Here is a 16,864-nt window from a genome sequence, read left to right as displayed (position 1 = left end):
TTAAGCCTTGTGTCCACGATACTAGAAATCGCTTCGAGATCTCGGACGGAGAAGAAATTGACCAATCACATTTAAACAATTCGGCGATTGATCAATGCGATTGGTTAATTCTGTCTCCGTCCAAGATCTCGGAGCGATTTCTAGCATCGTGGCTTTGCAAATATAAAAACGTAACAAATCGCCAGATTATGAGATAAATTAGAGCGTCGCCAAATACTGAAGGAGACTAATTAAGACTCATTTTGGAAAGACATGCGCTCTGCGCATTTAAAGGTCTTTTTTCGTGAAGGCAACATTTACAAAATTATTAGAAATGAAATTAAGCAATCAGAGCAAGCAGGGAGGGCAACTAATAATCATGAAAGATGGTAAACATCGTGTCCGAAAGAATATTTCCTGCGTTTCGGTGCAGTAATTTATTTAATTTTTATCGTCTTTCGATGCGTTATTTTCTCGCGAATAAAAACTCGTAAAGTTATAAAAAGGCAAAGGAGGGAAAAAAGAGAGTGCAAAAATCATATCGAAGATGAGAGACACTGTCCCCGGAATAATTAGCCTCCCGTGCACGATTCGCGCGACCCTTGACGATCTTAATGGGCCGGAAGTGACGTTCCTTTCTCTCTCGGTCCCCTCCGCGCCCCTTTGTGTCTCCGTCAACTGGTACCGCGCTACCAAACTATTTACGATGGTTCTCCGCGGTTACTGCCTGTTCGTGGTACAGTGTAACTATTACGCATTAAAACTGTCCTATGTCTCTGTCGTTACTGCGACATTACGAGCCGCCTGGCCCGCACACGTTGCATGTAAATTTTCTGACGGTTTCCTTTGTCAAATGAGCATAATATAAGTCGGCGAACAATGAAGACGACGGTGAGCGACCGTATATGAATTATATTTTGTGACATCTCGAACTTTTTAAGCTCTCTTAGGAGCCTCATAAAATCTTCAGAGAAATTCAATTTTACAGTATTACAGTTTATCTCTTCGAAAATAATTCGAGATATTCGACAAAAATTATATTTATTTCAAAACTTTGTTATCCTTTGCGGATTTTATCTTGTGCTTATCCGTTGCGAATCCTCACATTCGACCCTTATGTAATTTCGCCGGTAAAATGGACGCCGAAATGGAAGAGGAGGAACAGCCGAGAGAACCGATCGAGTATTCTCTTCTCGTTCGAAAGAGCATCCCCATTTTTTTTCCCTACACAACTCTGATCTTCTGAACGGTCTCTTCTGAACGCTCGATCGGTTGCATGGCTAGGCACTTGCGGCGTACAAGCATTTTTACTCGATAGAACGTTACGTAAAGTCCTGCATATGTCGTGCGAGGTCTCTAATTGCTGGTGCAAACAAAGAATCGTGTCTGCAGCGAAATTTGTCTGCATGAAATCATCACGTGTAAAATTCCTCAACAAATCTATAATTTGTTTAATTATAAATTTGTTGCGGAGTTTGCGTATTCGTATAACTATAATATTGCAATTATACACAAATTAATCTAAACTGAAAACTTACTGTCGCATAATTTTTATATTTTAGTATACTTTTTATTTTTGTAGAAAATTATGGAAGAGGCTAGCTTTATATAAGATTCCTTTTAAGGATTTTTGCATTTTTTTAAGAGAAAGACAGTCGATTGGAATTCTTATAACTTTTATGACGATAAATTTTATCGTGAGAACGTTTCACTACGTGGTTTCAATGGTAACGCGTTTAGGCATCGAGATATTTAATCTTAAAAATTGAGAAAACATATAGGGGAGAAAAGCTCCAAGAAGAAATCTTGAGTCTTCGTCCGCAGACGAGAATGGTACACGGATCCCTTCGATACCCTGTACATCCAGAATGCACCCTCCCACCCCATCTGTTACTATTACCCAGTCGTTCTCTCACGTACACATCGGAGTTTCGCTATCCATTCATACACGCGTCTATCTCCGCGTACATACAGTCGGGTCCGAGCCCAAGTTACTTCTGCACCGCCACCACCGCTCCTCCACCTTCTCCACCTCTACCACCTTCGCCGCCACCACCACTGCCATCACCGATGGCCCCAGCAGCCTCGCCGAATCGCGGATACCAGCCAGCGCAGCAGCGCCCGGCACCGACTCCACCACTGCGTTCCTGATGCGCGCGAGTACCGGAGAGAAGAGTGGCGAGGAGAGAGGTGAGGCGCGACGACGGTGGTGGACTGTGGAGGACGGGAGAGATCGATATAGCGTGGGTGGATGTGCAGAGGTGCGGTGAGGCCGCCGCCACCAGTCGTGCTGTCGGCTGCATCGGCGGACAATCGTGCGCGCTCTTTCTCTCTCTCTCCGTAGTTACCCCCTTCTCGTCGGTCCGTCTCTCTTCCTCCTCTTCTCTGTCTCCATTTTTCCTCCGTTCCTCTTGTCCCCTTTTTCCAGAGCTCTCCTCTTTCTCGTAGCCTTTCGTATCGTCCCCCGCGTGTCGATCGCGCAGCCGATCGCGAGCAACGTCGAAACCTCGGGATCGCTGCTGCATCCCCGATGATGCGGTGATAACGGCGTTCGCGACAGTGTGATAAGGCCGATGACACGGTGGCACAGTGAACGAGCAGTGCGGTGATTCCTACGTGTGGATCTCTGTCGATTCGGATTAATCCGATCGGGCTCGACGAGTGAGTCAGGAGGATAAATCGTCAAGATCCATTACGATCGCGCGATTGTTCGATTATCGAGATCTGTGTTCATCCTCTCTCTTTCTCTCTTTCTCTCTCTCTCTCCCTCTCTTCTCAACGCACGTGCGTGCGCGAGGATGCGTGTCACGCGCGATTTTTCTCGGGGCTGGGAAAATTTACCGTAACTTGCCGTAATTCCCTAATGGCCACGCGATTCTGACCGCAATCTGCGACGCAAAGCTCGCGACACGACCTCGCGAATAACGAATGCAGTGCTGGTGAAACCAGTGTTTTTCTATTGCGTATACTATTTTTCATACTCCCCACGGAGATTTCCGAGCCGCTGCAAGGTCCTTGTTGAATAAGTGCGAACGATCCGTGGTGTGCCGATTGCGAGACGCGATGAAAGACCTCGGACACGTACGGTGCCCATGAGTCATCGTCGAATTTTTTTCTGCTTCGTATTTTTCGATATTTTATTTTTTAGCGAAAATTTAAAAAAATTGATAATTTTTAGCGGCATAATTGGTTTCTTTACACAATTCTGTATTCTGTTACACGCACAATTTTGCGCTTATTCATACATACGATGTTTAGCTCTTACAAATTGCCTTATATCAGTAGAAGGAACGGAAAGTATACGAAGGAAAACTCACGCGAATCAGGCTTCCCCGAAAGAAAGGAAAATAGTAAACCGTTCACAGGTATTGACTTTTTCGCGTGCCATCTTGCTTCCGCGTGTGTATTTTTAGCGGCCTATACCACGCAGTCTATACAGTTTCCTTTGTTTTAGCTATGTTATATACATTTTTTGTATTTTCTTAACAATTTCGCAGCACCTACAAACTTCAATGTTCAGTTATCCTTGCTGGGTATGCATATATGGTTACAATACGTGTCAACGCTCAATTCGCTTTTTAAATTGGCTTTAGAAAGTCACTTTTACGAACATATTTTCCACTTCATATCGTGGAAGCTGCGAGACTCGCGAGGCGAAATTCGGAGTAATCCGAATGCGTCCAAGTCGGAGCGGCGCGTGCCAAAGATAGCGACCGGAGGAACGACGACTTCGTCGTCGGGAACCGTGACCTGCCTCAGAACCAACCGGGATGAACTCTGTTGCGATCACCTAATTGCCTAATTAACCGTAGAATGTGAATCGACCTTTTACCATACAGTCACCGAACGAGGCCTTGTTGTTTATCTCAAATTATTAATTAAATCAATCCAATCTTTTGAAGCATCTAATCGTATTAATTTCGTTCACCCTGTCGCAAAATCACGGTGTATTAACATTTCGCGATAATCTCTTCCGTGAAAAATTAGCGAATCTTTTGAAGAATTTATAAAATATTGTAAATTATTATTTGTATTAATTTGTGTTAATTATATTAATTTGAAGGAATCATTTCTAATTCGTTAGAATAACGAATTCTGTTTTATTGTAGAAGTTAACTCTTGAAAGCTTCTACAATTATGTACAGAACGAGCCTTGAGCACAGTCGAAATACATGGCTTATTGCATGTGCATTCGGGCAGCCGTTTCACGTTCATAAAGACTAAAAGTGTATTTACGAGGGCGTGTCGCGCGTAAAACGAGACTTATTTCGAAGAGAGGCGAGTAGGTAGGTTGAGATGGCGGCGATCACGGCGTGAATTTTTCAACGGGGCTTTTCTCTCGTCGCATGTCTGAGAAAAACGCGCATTACCACGAACAGGATAATAATAACTCATCCTCCTAGACGTTGTGCGCACCTCGAGCGACGCTCGTTGATGCAAAATAGGAGGGATGAGAATGCACTTGTTAATATTCCCGTAAGCAATTGAAGTTCTCGTCAATTACGCACACAATGTAACTTATACTAATTTACAAAACCGCTTTGTGCTTCCGAACAATTGTTTTCGACAACTTAACGAAATTTCTTCAAGCTGATTTTCCTAATTGCGTCAAACTGAAAGACTCAACAGTGAAATTAAATGCCGTAACGATTTTAGAATAAGGAACAATTTTCAGTATTGTTAAATAAGGTTTCGAGAATTCTAAGACTAAATTAACACGGCGCGTGGTGTGTCGAAATGTTTTAATCTCGCGTTGAGACGTAGCCAGACATGCCGGTCGAGCGCGACGCGACGCGCCTCGTGACACGATTTTTGCCCTCGCACTCTCACGACCTGCTCATCTGAATGACGCTCGCCCTCCGCCTCGTTGATCTCCATTAAGCTTCTTCACGGGAAATTCGGTCGCGCAGGTCCTCGTATTACCGTCAATTACCAATTACGCGTCGATAGACGCGAGTAAACGTCGTTAAGTGGATTATATGGCTGCCGTATAATGACCGCGAGCAATGACAATGGTAAACAGGTAGCGATGTTGATCGTTGAATATTTTATCTGCGGAGAATTATCGCATCAGAGAACAATAGAATTTCGTGGGAAAATATTTGCAGTCTTACAGGCTATGAATATAATTTTTAAACGATTATAGTTAAAGATATATATTTTAAGCCAATTTAGAGGCTTCCCCGCAATGAAAATTTGATTATACACATTTCGTATCTTAATCTTCGATAAAGATATCTTGGCGAGTTTCAAGTTTAAATTCCTTAATTTCAAAATTTGCAAGGGCAGAATTTTGCTGGTGCTATTTTCTCTCTTATAAATTGCCATTAATTTGTCTCGAACCAAACGAAAGTAGAGTCATAATGTCGTTGATCTCGACAGATCACTGGTTTCGCGCGATAAAAGTAACTTGAAACGCGACGGACTTATCACTGCGACGACCATCAGATTACGTGATACCTCAGGTATCACGTAATCAAGGACTAATTGAATATTGCATCCATCCCTCTCGTGTCTCTCTCACCCTACCCCGCGGGGAGCCTGGTCCAGGTACATGAAGTCGATTACGCAGTCGCACAACAGCATAATGAATCCGTGACGGATTCGACACGCGGCGCAAACGCATATACGCGTACACGCACCCCCATGCTGCGTGACCTTATAACCAGTGGCCCATATACGGCACAGGTCGCGAAACTCGGTCGGATTCACAACGCTCTTTCTCCCGTCTTTCGTCAACAGTTCTTTTTTTACTCCCGACTGCTGCCAATCTTCAGTTGGCAAAAGACGGAGGGAGTATGGGTTTCGTCGAAGTCGAATCGGTTGTTGCTTTAGCAATTACGACATAATTTGATATCAACTTTTGTGATCATAAGTTTCTTATTATCCTTAAAAAATTTCGACTACGAATAAGCTATCAGGCTTATTCTACTTTTAGTTATATAAAGTTATAGATTTTTCTACGTACTTATTGGAAAGAAAATTCATTAACCGATTTTATTTATTTATTAATGTTTGTTGTATTATTATAAGATATTATATGTTTTAAAATAATAATTACAATAATAAATATCTTCTTTATTCAAATTCCGTCAATCGCATCACCTCTATAATAACTTAAATTCCACGTATCGAGCGTAAGAATCCATATATCTGTTAAGGTATCAAGAACGTTTTCAAGTCGAAATCAAGTCTTCATTCGATTGTAATTGAGAAGCGTTCAGTCTAATTTCTTGCCACAAAGAAGCCGTATGTATCCACGCAGGAACAGCCGTGACCCGTATTTTCACCTCAGTCGTCCAACCCCCATAACCGTTGGGCGCGAAGGCCGAAGGGAAAGGCGGCGTGATGCACCCTGTAAGAGGGTACGTCATTAAACGATAGGCAAGCAGGCAGGCAGGGCGAGGCCGTGTCGGCCGTTAATCGGGAGCCTGAAAATGTCAAATGTCTCGAAATAGTCGATCGTGAAAAGTTGCCGGCAGCCGCTCTCGCTGTGACGAAATCGTGAGTACAAAGCGCAGAACCCCTCTTCCGTTCTCCGTCCGCCTTTGGCCCTTTTTAACCCTTCGGGATGGTGCACCTCGTACTAACTTTTTCACGGATTATATTCAGTGGCCGATAGTCTCTCCTCTGACGACTAGGGACACACAGGGATGCGAGTCAGGGAAAGGTCGATATTTCGGCGGGTGATAACGGCAGGCATTTCGAGGGGAAAAGTTCATACGAGCACGAGAAAGTTCACAGGAATGTTGGAATAATCACGCTAGATTGCCTGATTTAGGAAAGATATATTTTGTTTCGTTTCGTGAAAGTGTAATATGATTTCAGTTTAATATATTATTCATGCTTGCAGAAGCGAAAGTAATTGTTTCCCTGATCAGGAAAACAATGAAGATTTTTACATACATATTATTTATATTTTCTCTTGTTATCTCTTTGATGCTATTAACACTTTAAATTTATTTGTATTTTTCATTATTTCTCTTAAAATTGTAAATATTACAATTTTGTCACTTATTTTTTTCGTCATTTTTAATTTAATTTCCAAGTGATATTTTTTCAAAAATTAACCTAGCTATCTGTGTATATTAATATGGGAATTTTTATATTAATGTAATATTTCCATTTTATATTAACAGACGCCTGATTATGTTCGTAACCGTTCAGAACGTGTGTTCGTATGCAGTTACTGCTCGTGTGAACTTGGTGAAAGTATTCGACGACGAATTCAATGAGTAATGAAGATAAGTGGAGTGTCCCCGCATATAAGACGCGCGCACACGTTAATTGGTCGACAGAGTTCCATTCACAGAGGAGAAGAAGAAGAAGTCTCTGTGCGTGTTACGCATCACCGAGAAATGAATGAATCTTAAACGAATTAACGAGTGGTTCACCGAAAGACTCGAGAAAAACGCTCACGTTCTTCGTTTGCATCGCTTGTCGCTTAAAAACGAACCAGTACAAATTCTATTTTTTTTCGTAGCTTTGTGATGAAAAGTTGACAATAACTAATCTTTGACTTTGTTCAAATGTAACGACCTGCTCTTGCTAGATCGGCTTGTTCAGAATTTCCACTGATTTCCGCTAAATTTGTGATTCGCGTGCCGTTTCGCTGAGGAATCATTGAAGCCGTAAGACGTACGTAAACAGTGCCAAATCGATACTGCTCGTGTTCCGCTAGGCAACTAGTTGCACAACTAAGTCGCAATCCTCGAACTACTCCGTGTTTTCTCTCCCGATGTTTTCTTTCCGACTCTCTTTCTTTTCCGACGTAAAAACTTTCATTTAGCATCGAACACTGCCGATCGATTGTCTTCTTCGATTATCACTTACCCCAATTACCAACACAACTCTACTTACCTTAAAAGAAATCCTTTTGACGTTCTTTATGTTCGCCCTTTATTCAACGTTACGAATATTGTTGTTCGACTCTCCTCTTCTACAGTACGTTTTAATCTTTGATGCCATGCATTTCTTACGTTAGAGCGGCAGAACGGAGTCCTCGAACGGCCGCATTGAATACACCAAAAGCGCGAGTAGAATGCGAGCTTGAAGAGCCGCGCATTTCTACTTCGAGCGCTGACTCAACGTGTAAATTTCCGGGCTATTTTTGAGCTGCCTCTGCGCGCATCCTCGAAAATACCGTCACGAGTGAACAAAAACGCCAAGCACGATCCCCGAAGCACGATTTCTGCTAACGGGTGCATTTACGGTACCGCGATATCTCTGACGATTGACCGATGACTCGGCGCGATTCCGGCCATGCCGGAGAGAGAGAGAGAGAGAGGAGAAAATAGGTCACGGACTTTCCCGAAATAGGTCGTTCCTCGATACAAGGCGGCCGGAGCTTTCACGTGACGGAAGCGAAATCCCGGCTTGTCCGCGTTACGAGCTTGCAAAGTCCGTTTGACGATCGAGCTTCTGTCATACGAAATTGAAAACCTCGGGAATATCTCAAATAGGAGAAATAACGTAATTAGCTACATAGAAATTAAAAAAATCACATGTACATATATAATAAGTTAAATCAATTTTTAGGGAATGAAATGCACACAAGATATTTAATAAATTGTAGTACAAATTAGCGAAAGGATAATTCTTTTTAAAAAGCCAAACAAGAAATAAGTTTAATTTCGCGCTTCGTTGTGATGAAAACCAGCACGCCGTGCTTCATATTCGATGTGTGCCAATTTCGATGTCCTGGATAGTGTTCGTTCGTCCCATCAATCTTCTGGTTACGTACGCCAGAGAGGACAGCCGGATAAATACTCGATAGGCTATTTCGTATCGGTCAAAACAGAAAACACTCGACGGAAGACTTTCCTCTTGGCAAGCCGCGACCAGACCCGAAATAACGCGCGGCTCTTTTTCTCTCTCTTCGCACGAGAAAGGAAACTAACAAATCTCAGAGAGAGAGAAAGAGAGAGAGAGGGGGGGAATTAGAAAGAGTTAGAGGAAGAACAGATCTCCCGCTATGAGCGCGCTTAAAAATAAAGTCTTACGTTGCTCTTCAAGTTCGCCCGCGCGGGAAGAAATCGGCCAAGTTCTTCCACGACGAGACGAGGGACGTTCCGGTCAGTCTTCTGGGTTAGCCCGTCGAGTTTTTATAAGAGTGAGAGCACACGATGGAGTGTACGAGAGTCGACTTCGCGCTCGGTGGAGCGTGAGAGCGTGAAGGGGAGAAGGGAGGAGAGATCTTCTCTCAGAGATTGCCGTGCTGTCAAATGTTGCTGGGCGCGATCGAAAAATGACGACCACCCACGGCGGCCACATGTACTATGTGATTAAGGTGCCCAAGGACACCGACGGCAACGAGAGGTAATCGCACTCGACAGCTCCTTTACATAAGCACCCCCCCCCCCCAACACCTTCGATAATACCCTCCTTTTGCAACACCTATTCTCTTCACCCGCGGTTTCTTCGTCGTTTGCGTCCTGTTCGCGTCATCTTCGGTTCGCCGCATATGAGATATCGCATCTCGAAAGCTTCAGCTGACAGACTTATGAACAACGTCTTGCGATAATCGAAAATATTGCATTAAAACGGAATGATTTTTCTACGAAAATATATTTTAATTCTTGCGAGACGTTCGGAAATTTCGTACAGTAAAAAACTCGGACCACATAGAAGTAATTAAGCGACTAAATTTTTTTAAATCTTATACATATATATCTTATTTTTCACTGGAAGTTACTCAAAGATTGTTGATCTAAACCTGACATTTTGTATACGACAGCTCGATATTTTTCATCTCTTCTAGTTCATTGCCTCATCATCTCGCGTTTTCTTCCTCATTCCCTTTCATGCTTTCCTTCTCCTCGTTTTTCTCGTCTCCTTTCTGTCTTCTTTTCACATGCTGGTTTCTTTTCATCGCGAGAATAGTTGGCTAGATTCGATCGTTGCGCAACCGTGCTCGAGCTATGAACCGCATCGGCCTCAAAGAGCAAAGAGCGACGTCTCTCTCGGAGGTCTTCAACCCCTGACCGATTGTATAAACCTAGACAAGGGTTACACATTAACCGCAAGATCCGCCGACGGATCATGACGGTTATATATATATATATATGTTTTATTTCGAATAATTATCAAAAGTACGGAGTTATTTTTTATATATTTGTGACAAATACGAGTATTATTCGAGAATTAATCGTAAATTAAGAGATAAATGTTATAATAATGTTTATTTTAATAATTCGTTATATTAGTTATATAAGGCTCGAAGAAATTCGAGATTATAAATAAAGGCGGAGTTATAGACAATAATATTTAGATTAAATATAAATTTTTCGCCTTTCGAGAGTTGATTATCGATATTAGCTTAATTCGTTATTTGAATAATAAATATTGAAAAGTTTGTGATTACTGTATAAAATATTTTAAATGATTAATTAAATACCAATTGATTTGATTTACTTTATTAAAGACTTATTTCCATATTTTTATATGGACATTAAATCATAATTGATTTTATAATGAGGAAATATCCAAACAAGTATATTATAATTGTTCACAGCATTACAGTTATTCGTTATGCTATTTAGAAAATTGTCGAGCCAAACAGAAAAATCGTCAGTTAAAAATGAATGAAGATCATTGTTAATGGAAAGAACGAGAAAGATGAAAGAAACCCAATTGCGTCTGGAATCTTCGCCTTTAGCGAAGTTACCTTGAATTGATCGAATAATATTACAAGAACTGGTGAAAGAAAAACGGAGGTCGATTGCGATCGATCGTGCCGTCGGAAATCTGAACCGGTCCTCATTTCCTATCCGTCTAGACGTTATTTCTAAACGGCCGATTGCACCACAGTCATCTGCGACAAACCTATATATTAAATTGGTAATCCAGGAAATAAGCCGACCAAATTCTCAACTGTATCTAATGACTTAGTTTCGCACGTGCAAATTTTCGCACTGGCGATTAGAAGATCAAATTAATATATTTTATATATAATTAATATCCTAATCTCAATTTAATTTATTCTTCAAAGCAAGTGAAATGTCGAGAAGAGACGAGTATATAGAGAGAAAAAAAATATTCGAAGGGAAATACTCATAATAAAAAAAAGAAGAGAAAATTCTGACACGCAGATTCTAGCTGGCGCGACCGGGAAGCAGCGTGCAGATCGACCGGAAGTCCGTGCGCACGTATAACAAGCACGTGCGCTAAGCGCGGACGGGTAACAGTGCACCACGGCGCAATTAAGCGCAGCGGTGAAGTTAATGTCACGGTCATCGCGGAGCGGATCGCAATTGAGCGTAATTTGCTCGGCGCGCCTGCAACCGATCGAACGTTACTATATAGGGACGCGTTTAAATTTAAAGTTTCTTGCACAATGCCAGGCAACAGGCAATAGGAACAGGAAATAACAAAAAAAATCGTTAATTACAACCTAAAAAATTCGAATGCTATGATTGGAGGGCACAGAATTTCCAACGTGACGGAAACTCGGTGTCTATTGCCTGTGTCACTGTTTATTTTGCATTTATAAATGATTTCTGATTTCTATTCCCTATTCTTATTGACTGTTGCCTGGCATTGTGCAAGGGGCTTAACATTTAGGATCTCAACAATTTTTTGCGCGAGGTATTAACAATTTTGAATTTGACGATAAACAGACGATTTGTTGTCGCGATCGACGAATAATCGATATGCGTCATGAACGTGCAGAGACGTCTCTTGACGCGATATCTTTACCGGGCACTTTCGATATCGGCGTAAAACGATTGTGTACAAAAAAATGCTTGGTATCGATGCCGCGTTAGTGCTCAGCAAGATAGAGACGTCCCTATTTATTATCGCGCGCCGCCATACGAAACTTTCGGACTCGCCTGTCGCGAGTGCATGCGGTATGCGGTTGCGGTATGCGGTTCTTCAAGGTGATCGCGAAATTATTCCACCTGGCTTCGTAAAACTCGCGTTAAAACCCGCTAGCTGCGGCTTTTGTTATCCGCGGGCGTATCTTGAGAACCGCTGCGAGCGACGCGAGGCGTGCGTGTGCCTGCGATTAGCGTTCCGTGAATCGGAATTTAATTAGAGAGTCGAGGAAACGAGGAAAGGAAGCGTCTTGCAAACCTTTCTTCCCGCGTATCTATATCCGCGCCGTGGAGACCTCGGCAGTCACCGATAGCGTGCGATTAACTTAAAGTACAATACACGGAGGAAACATTTTTTCTAGATTTTAACAAATATTAATTTGCATACAACTGTGACTTTTCATTTACTGAAATGAAGAAAATTTTCTAAATGGAGTCGCAGTTGTATGCAAATTTAGTAATTTAGTAATATTTACTAAAATGTAGAAATTTTTTTCAGTGTATTTTTGGACCTAAAGAGTCGAAGGATCCAAAAGTTTCAGAGGAGATTTTTCGAGATGAAAAACTGCGTGCCTCCATGATAAATAACGTAGATATGGAAAAGTTGCAAAATGAATTTCTACGTGAAATAACAGATCTGCGGTGCTTATCAAGATAGATTTTATTTTAAAAAATGTAAACTCGATTTATTAAATTATTATAACTTTTTGTCTTGCGCGTTGTAAGTTTTTAAATAATTATATTTAGACATTTTAATTGAATTTGTATTTCTGTCAAGTCAAGTAGCTTATTTTCCTGATTATAAAGATATAAGTAGGTCAATATCGATAATCTCTTGGTCTTACGCTCTGTTGCTTCAAGAGTTTTGCATTAAGCTGGCACTATATTAAGAAAGAAAATCCTTGAGTGCACAAAACTGACGCTTGGATGAATAAAACAGATATTAAGTTGAGACTGAACAAATTGCATAATTAAACCGTTTGCTTTTAATAACGTTAATTACTAATTCGTCGACAAAATTTACTATTGCATTAATATGTAATCTACTCAATTTTACATTTTTTTAAATAATGGCCGTCAGTTTTACGCATCGAGGCAGTTTTATCCTCGTGTATATCAACGATCGCGATCTTTTACGCTATATGGGAGGAATTATCTCGTGCTAGAAAGCATTTTCCATATAAAACGCAATTTTTATGCAGCGAGATCCATCATTAAGATATCATCCAGAAGCACGTGTTATTATTATCACATAGCACGATATTATCAAATATAGGACGATTCATACGTGACATATAAGAAACATTAATAGTCGATTTCTTATTTAAATTTAAGGAAATTTTTACGAAATGATATAAAATTCTTAATTATTTATTTATCTCGAATTCATGGAAGTAAACTTAGTAAACTTTTTAAAACACAAAATCCAAATAGCACATTAGAGAATAAATTGCTAAAAAAAGAAGATGCATAACAATAATATTCAGTGAAGATGAAGATGTTCTCGCAAACTAGTAAACTTCACAAACTAAATCATCTCTTTGTTTTTCATTTAATTTGAAGTAAATCTTATTGTAACAAAAGTTTACATCTAATTATATCAGATCAAGAAAGATGAAGATCTTTTCGCATTAAATTTACGAACGAAATTAAATAATCTATTTGGTTTTCATTTGATTTAAAGTAAATCCTATTTAAAAAGTTCAATTTTCGAGAGATACCGCGATATATTTAATATCGGCATCTGCAAGATCGCGATGGAAGCAATAATCCTCGGCAAGAATCGTTGTCCGAATAAGGAATCTCGTTTGAGATTCGCGAAATATAACGAGAGGAATTTTTCGCGCAAAACTAACCGCGGTTTTTTCTGATTTCAGTACGGACAGCGGCTGGGACAACCCGTTCAGGCCGGACGGCGATCTCTCTCGGGAAGCCGATGAGATCGTCGAGCTGATAAAGGGCGGGAAGCCGATCACGCCGACCCCGGGTCAAAACGCGCCGCCGTTGCCGGGATGCGATGGTAAATCCAGTACCAGTCCACTCCTCAAATCCGCGAATTGCCACGCCAATTCGTCGCCGAGGCCGGGCCAGGAGAATGGCAGCGCACACGGTGGCACTCCTTCCAAGACCGGCAATCAGCCTGTTAATTTTGAAAAGGTAAAACGAAAAGGACACGTAACAACTTACTCCATTTTTGCTTCTAGTTTGATAGTGCCTGTATTTAATGTTGGAAGGTCTACCAAATTGAACATAAGGTAGACTGGTGGAGGGATCACAGAAGAAACGAGATAATTTTAACAACTGTTTGTAGTGATGAAATGTATCTGGTTCAGGTCGGCGCGTCCCGGACCGCGACGGTGGAAGTCGCGAGGATGACGGCGCAGGGCCCGGGCGACGCATCACAGGTCGAGCACGTCACCCTGAAGAAGAAGCCTAAGTGCAAGTGCTGCGTGCTGCAGTAATGATCGCGCGACGAAGGTGGCGGGGACGCGCACGTGAGACGGACTCTCCTTCATTATCGGGAGCGTGACTTCAGCTTCGAAGCTACCAAAGAAGTCACGGCTGGGCAGCTCGAAGCATCGAGAGCGCATCGATGAAGAAGCGGCTCGAAGAGGATGCCGGAAACACAAGGAGAGCGCCGGCATCCTGAACGCGCTCGGAGCCTGAGAGGAACAAGTCCAGAAGATGACTTCTTGGAGAGAAAGAGAGAGAAAAAAGAGAGTTTCGTCTTTGAAGAAACGTGGAGCGAAGTATTTGAAGCGAATGTGATTGCGAATAAGAGAGCGCTGTCAGATTGTTGAGAATCTGAAGAATGAAATGGAGTAAGTCGAACAAGATGTCAAAGAAGCTTCGTGTCTTTTAATCACGAAGAAATTCCGATGGGAAAAGAGGGCTTGATCAGAATACAAAGAAAATGAGGTAAGAGATTATCGATTCTTGTTGAGGAGATTGAAATCTCTCTTAAGATATCCTGGAACGTGAAGATTGAAGCTAACTCTTGCCGTGAAAGATTCAACTCTCACCAAGCTATCTCCGGTTTTCGAGCACAGGAAAGAAGGCGTCCACGTGGAAGACAAGAACGAGGAACGAATCGTCAGTGCGCGAACATTGAACCGCTTTTCGAGACAGTGATATTTTATGATGTTATTCATAAAATGTTCATTTTATGATGCGAGAGACTAGAGCTAGGAAAGAAACGGGAGAAGAAAGAGAAAGAAAAAAGAAATCTATATATATATATATTATACATACAAAACTATATTGTAGATACAGAATGGTAGCTGTATAGCTTATATGCTTTTACTATCGTGGTTAATTATCGTCAGGATTATCGTGATTTCAAGAATGCATCGTGCGCGTAGAGCGAGAACGAAAAAGAAAGAATGCGTGAGAGAAAGCGCGAATGTGCGAGAGAGAAAGGAAGAGATGACGATGAATGATATGACTATAAGGGGAAGAGTGTGCGCGACGAGGCATGTAAAGTTCCGCGGGACGTCATTCGTTCGTTAGATCTCGGTGCGAGCAGATACATCGCCGTTTCTGAGGAAGCTAACTCGGCAGCTTTGATCAATCTTTTCTTTAATGCACTGCGAAGGGTATTCGACGCGTCGAACAGCGCTGTATACGGAAAGAGTGTACCAGGATATACCGCGTACTCCGTTGCGTCTACGAATTTCTTGATCAATCTCGGGTCGATTTTAATCATTTTACTAACAACAAAATATGTCGTTTGTGATCAAGAAAGAGTACGCGGTTTTTGGCACACTTTGTATGATAGGTAAAGCGTTTTATTTCATTAAACGCATCGAAGAGTTCCGTAGGTAAAATTCTCTCTTCTTCCTCTTTTATATTTATTACTTCAGACAGAATTTTATTGTCTTAAAAAATTATTATTATTCTATTCCCTTCGCTTATTTTTATTTCACTTCCGAAAATTCATATCTTAAAATTTTGACATACAGCGAGACCTTCGTATTCGTCAAGGTAAATAATAATAATAGAACAGGGGTCGGATATCCCTCTCCCATGAAAACAGGCGTAACGAGGCGTAAGTGGATGACCAAACAGGAAATGGTCTTAAATGCTGAAAAGTAATATAGCTAATAATATTGATCAGTTGAAGGTACTGGTTACCATCTACATTGACTGCGTTTCGAAAATATAATGTTCAAATGATTAATTTTTTTTAATGCATTTGATCGGTAGACGTAGAAGTATTTAAGATCGTTAATTGATAATTAACCATTGTGTCTTGACGTGTGATTATAATAATCAATGAAGATTTCCGAAAACTAATGATTATGATGGATGCAATAATGCTATTCATTAGGGTTGCTTGTCATGATTATAGGTTTTATTATAAATTTTACTACATTTATATATTTATTTTGTTTGTGTCATCGGGAATGACACAACGAGGAACGTTTCTTCTCGATTATTATTTTCCAAAATCTTTGATCTGGTCCCACAACTAGTATCTAATGATAAGGCAGCTTGTTCCTAATTTTACCTGCGGAACTCCAAAGAAGAAAGGATTATTTTCGCGCGGGTATAAATAGCGCTTAATGCGTTAAACGCTATTGCTCTTACAAAGTTCGAGTCTTCAGAATCTTCACGCGTGTCTCTTTTAGAACATCGTTGGATCAGTTGTTGATTGCCCTCGAATCGGTAAGTCCGCCCTCAGTTTTGTCCGCCACAAAATGCGAAATTAATCCCGAATCTTTTTTTATAGCGATCGATATACATGTGAGATTTTCTATCGTAACAGATTATGCAAAGTATTCAATTTGATTGCGATTTTTTAGCAATTTTAGGAAAATTGAAAGGGAAGGCGAGAAGAAGTTATTCTTGCGGTTAATCATGGTGAATAAAATCGCGCCTTTTTGAACATGCCGAGGGTTCGATCTTGAGGCCTCGTCATGTTCGACCGAGTACCTAAGTGCATTTCGTTAATTATCCATCATGAGCGCCGCCAGAATTGTCCATAGGGGCACGCATATGCAGGATTGTTGAAATATAAAATCTTTTTGTCACGATTATATATACATTTTATATATACAGTGCGTTTT

At 41.1% G+C, this 16,864-nt stretch overlaps 1 protein-coding gene and 1 pseudogene across 6 annotated transcripts in view; both read left to right on the top strand.

Moving 5' to 3' along the window:
- LOC139821302 (uncharacterized) overlaps nucleotides 1–16,474 on the top strand; it is a 64,503-nt gene extending 48,029 nt beyond the window's left edge. For 5 of the 6 annotated variants that reach the window (XM_071792260.1, XM_071792254.1, XM_071792255.1 and 2 more), the window contains 2 exons: nucleotides 13,673–13,952; nucleotides 14,129–16,474. In XM_071792260.1, the coding sequence (XP_071648361.1) occupies nucleotides 13,673–13,952; nucleotides 14,129–14,257 (409 nt within the window). In that variant the 3' untranslated portion in view covers nucleotides 14,258–16,474. Of the gene's footprint in view, nucleotides 1–13,672; nucleotides 13,953–14,106 lie in introns of all 6 variants that reach the window. The other variant, XM_071792257.1, reaches the window with a different exon arrangement.
- Nucleotides 3–9,285, top strand: LOC139821310 (uncharacterized; annotated as a pseudogene).
- Nucleotides 16,475–16,864: the final 390 nt, after the last annotated feature.

The sequence above is a fragment of the Temnothorax longispinosus genome, chromosome 11, assembly GCF_030848805.1.
Source record: "Temnothorax longispinosus isolate EJ_2023e chromosome 11, Tlon_JGU_v1, whole genome shotgun sequence".
Taxonomy (NCBI): domain Eukaryota; kingdom Metazoa; phylum Arthropoda; class Insecta; order Hymenoptera; family Formicidae; genus Temnothorax; species Temnothorax longispinosus.
The sequence above is the reverse complement of the archived record's forward strand: the minus strand, read 5'-3'. Positions and strand labels throughout refer to the sequence as shown.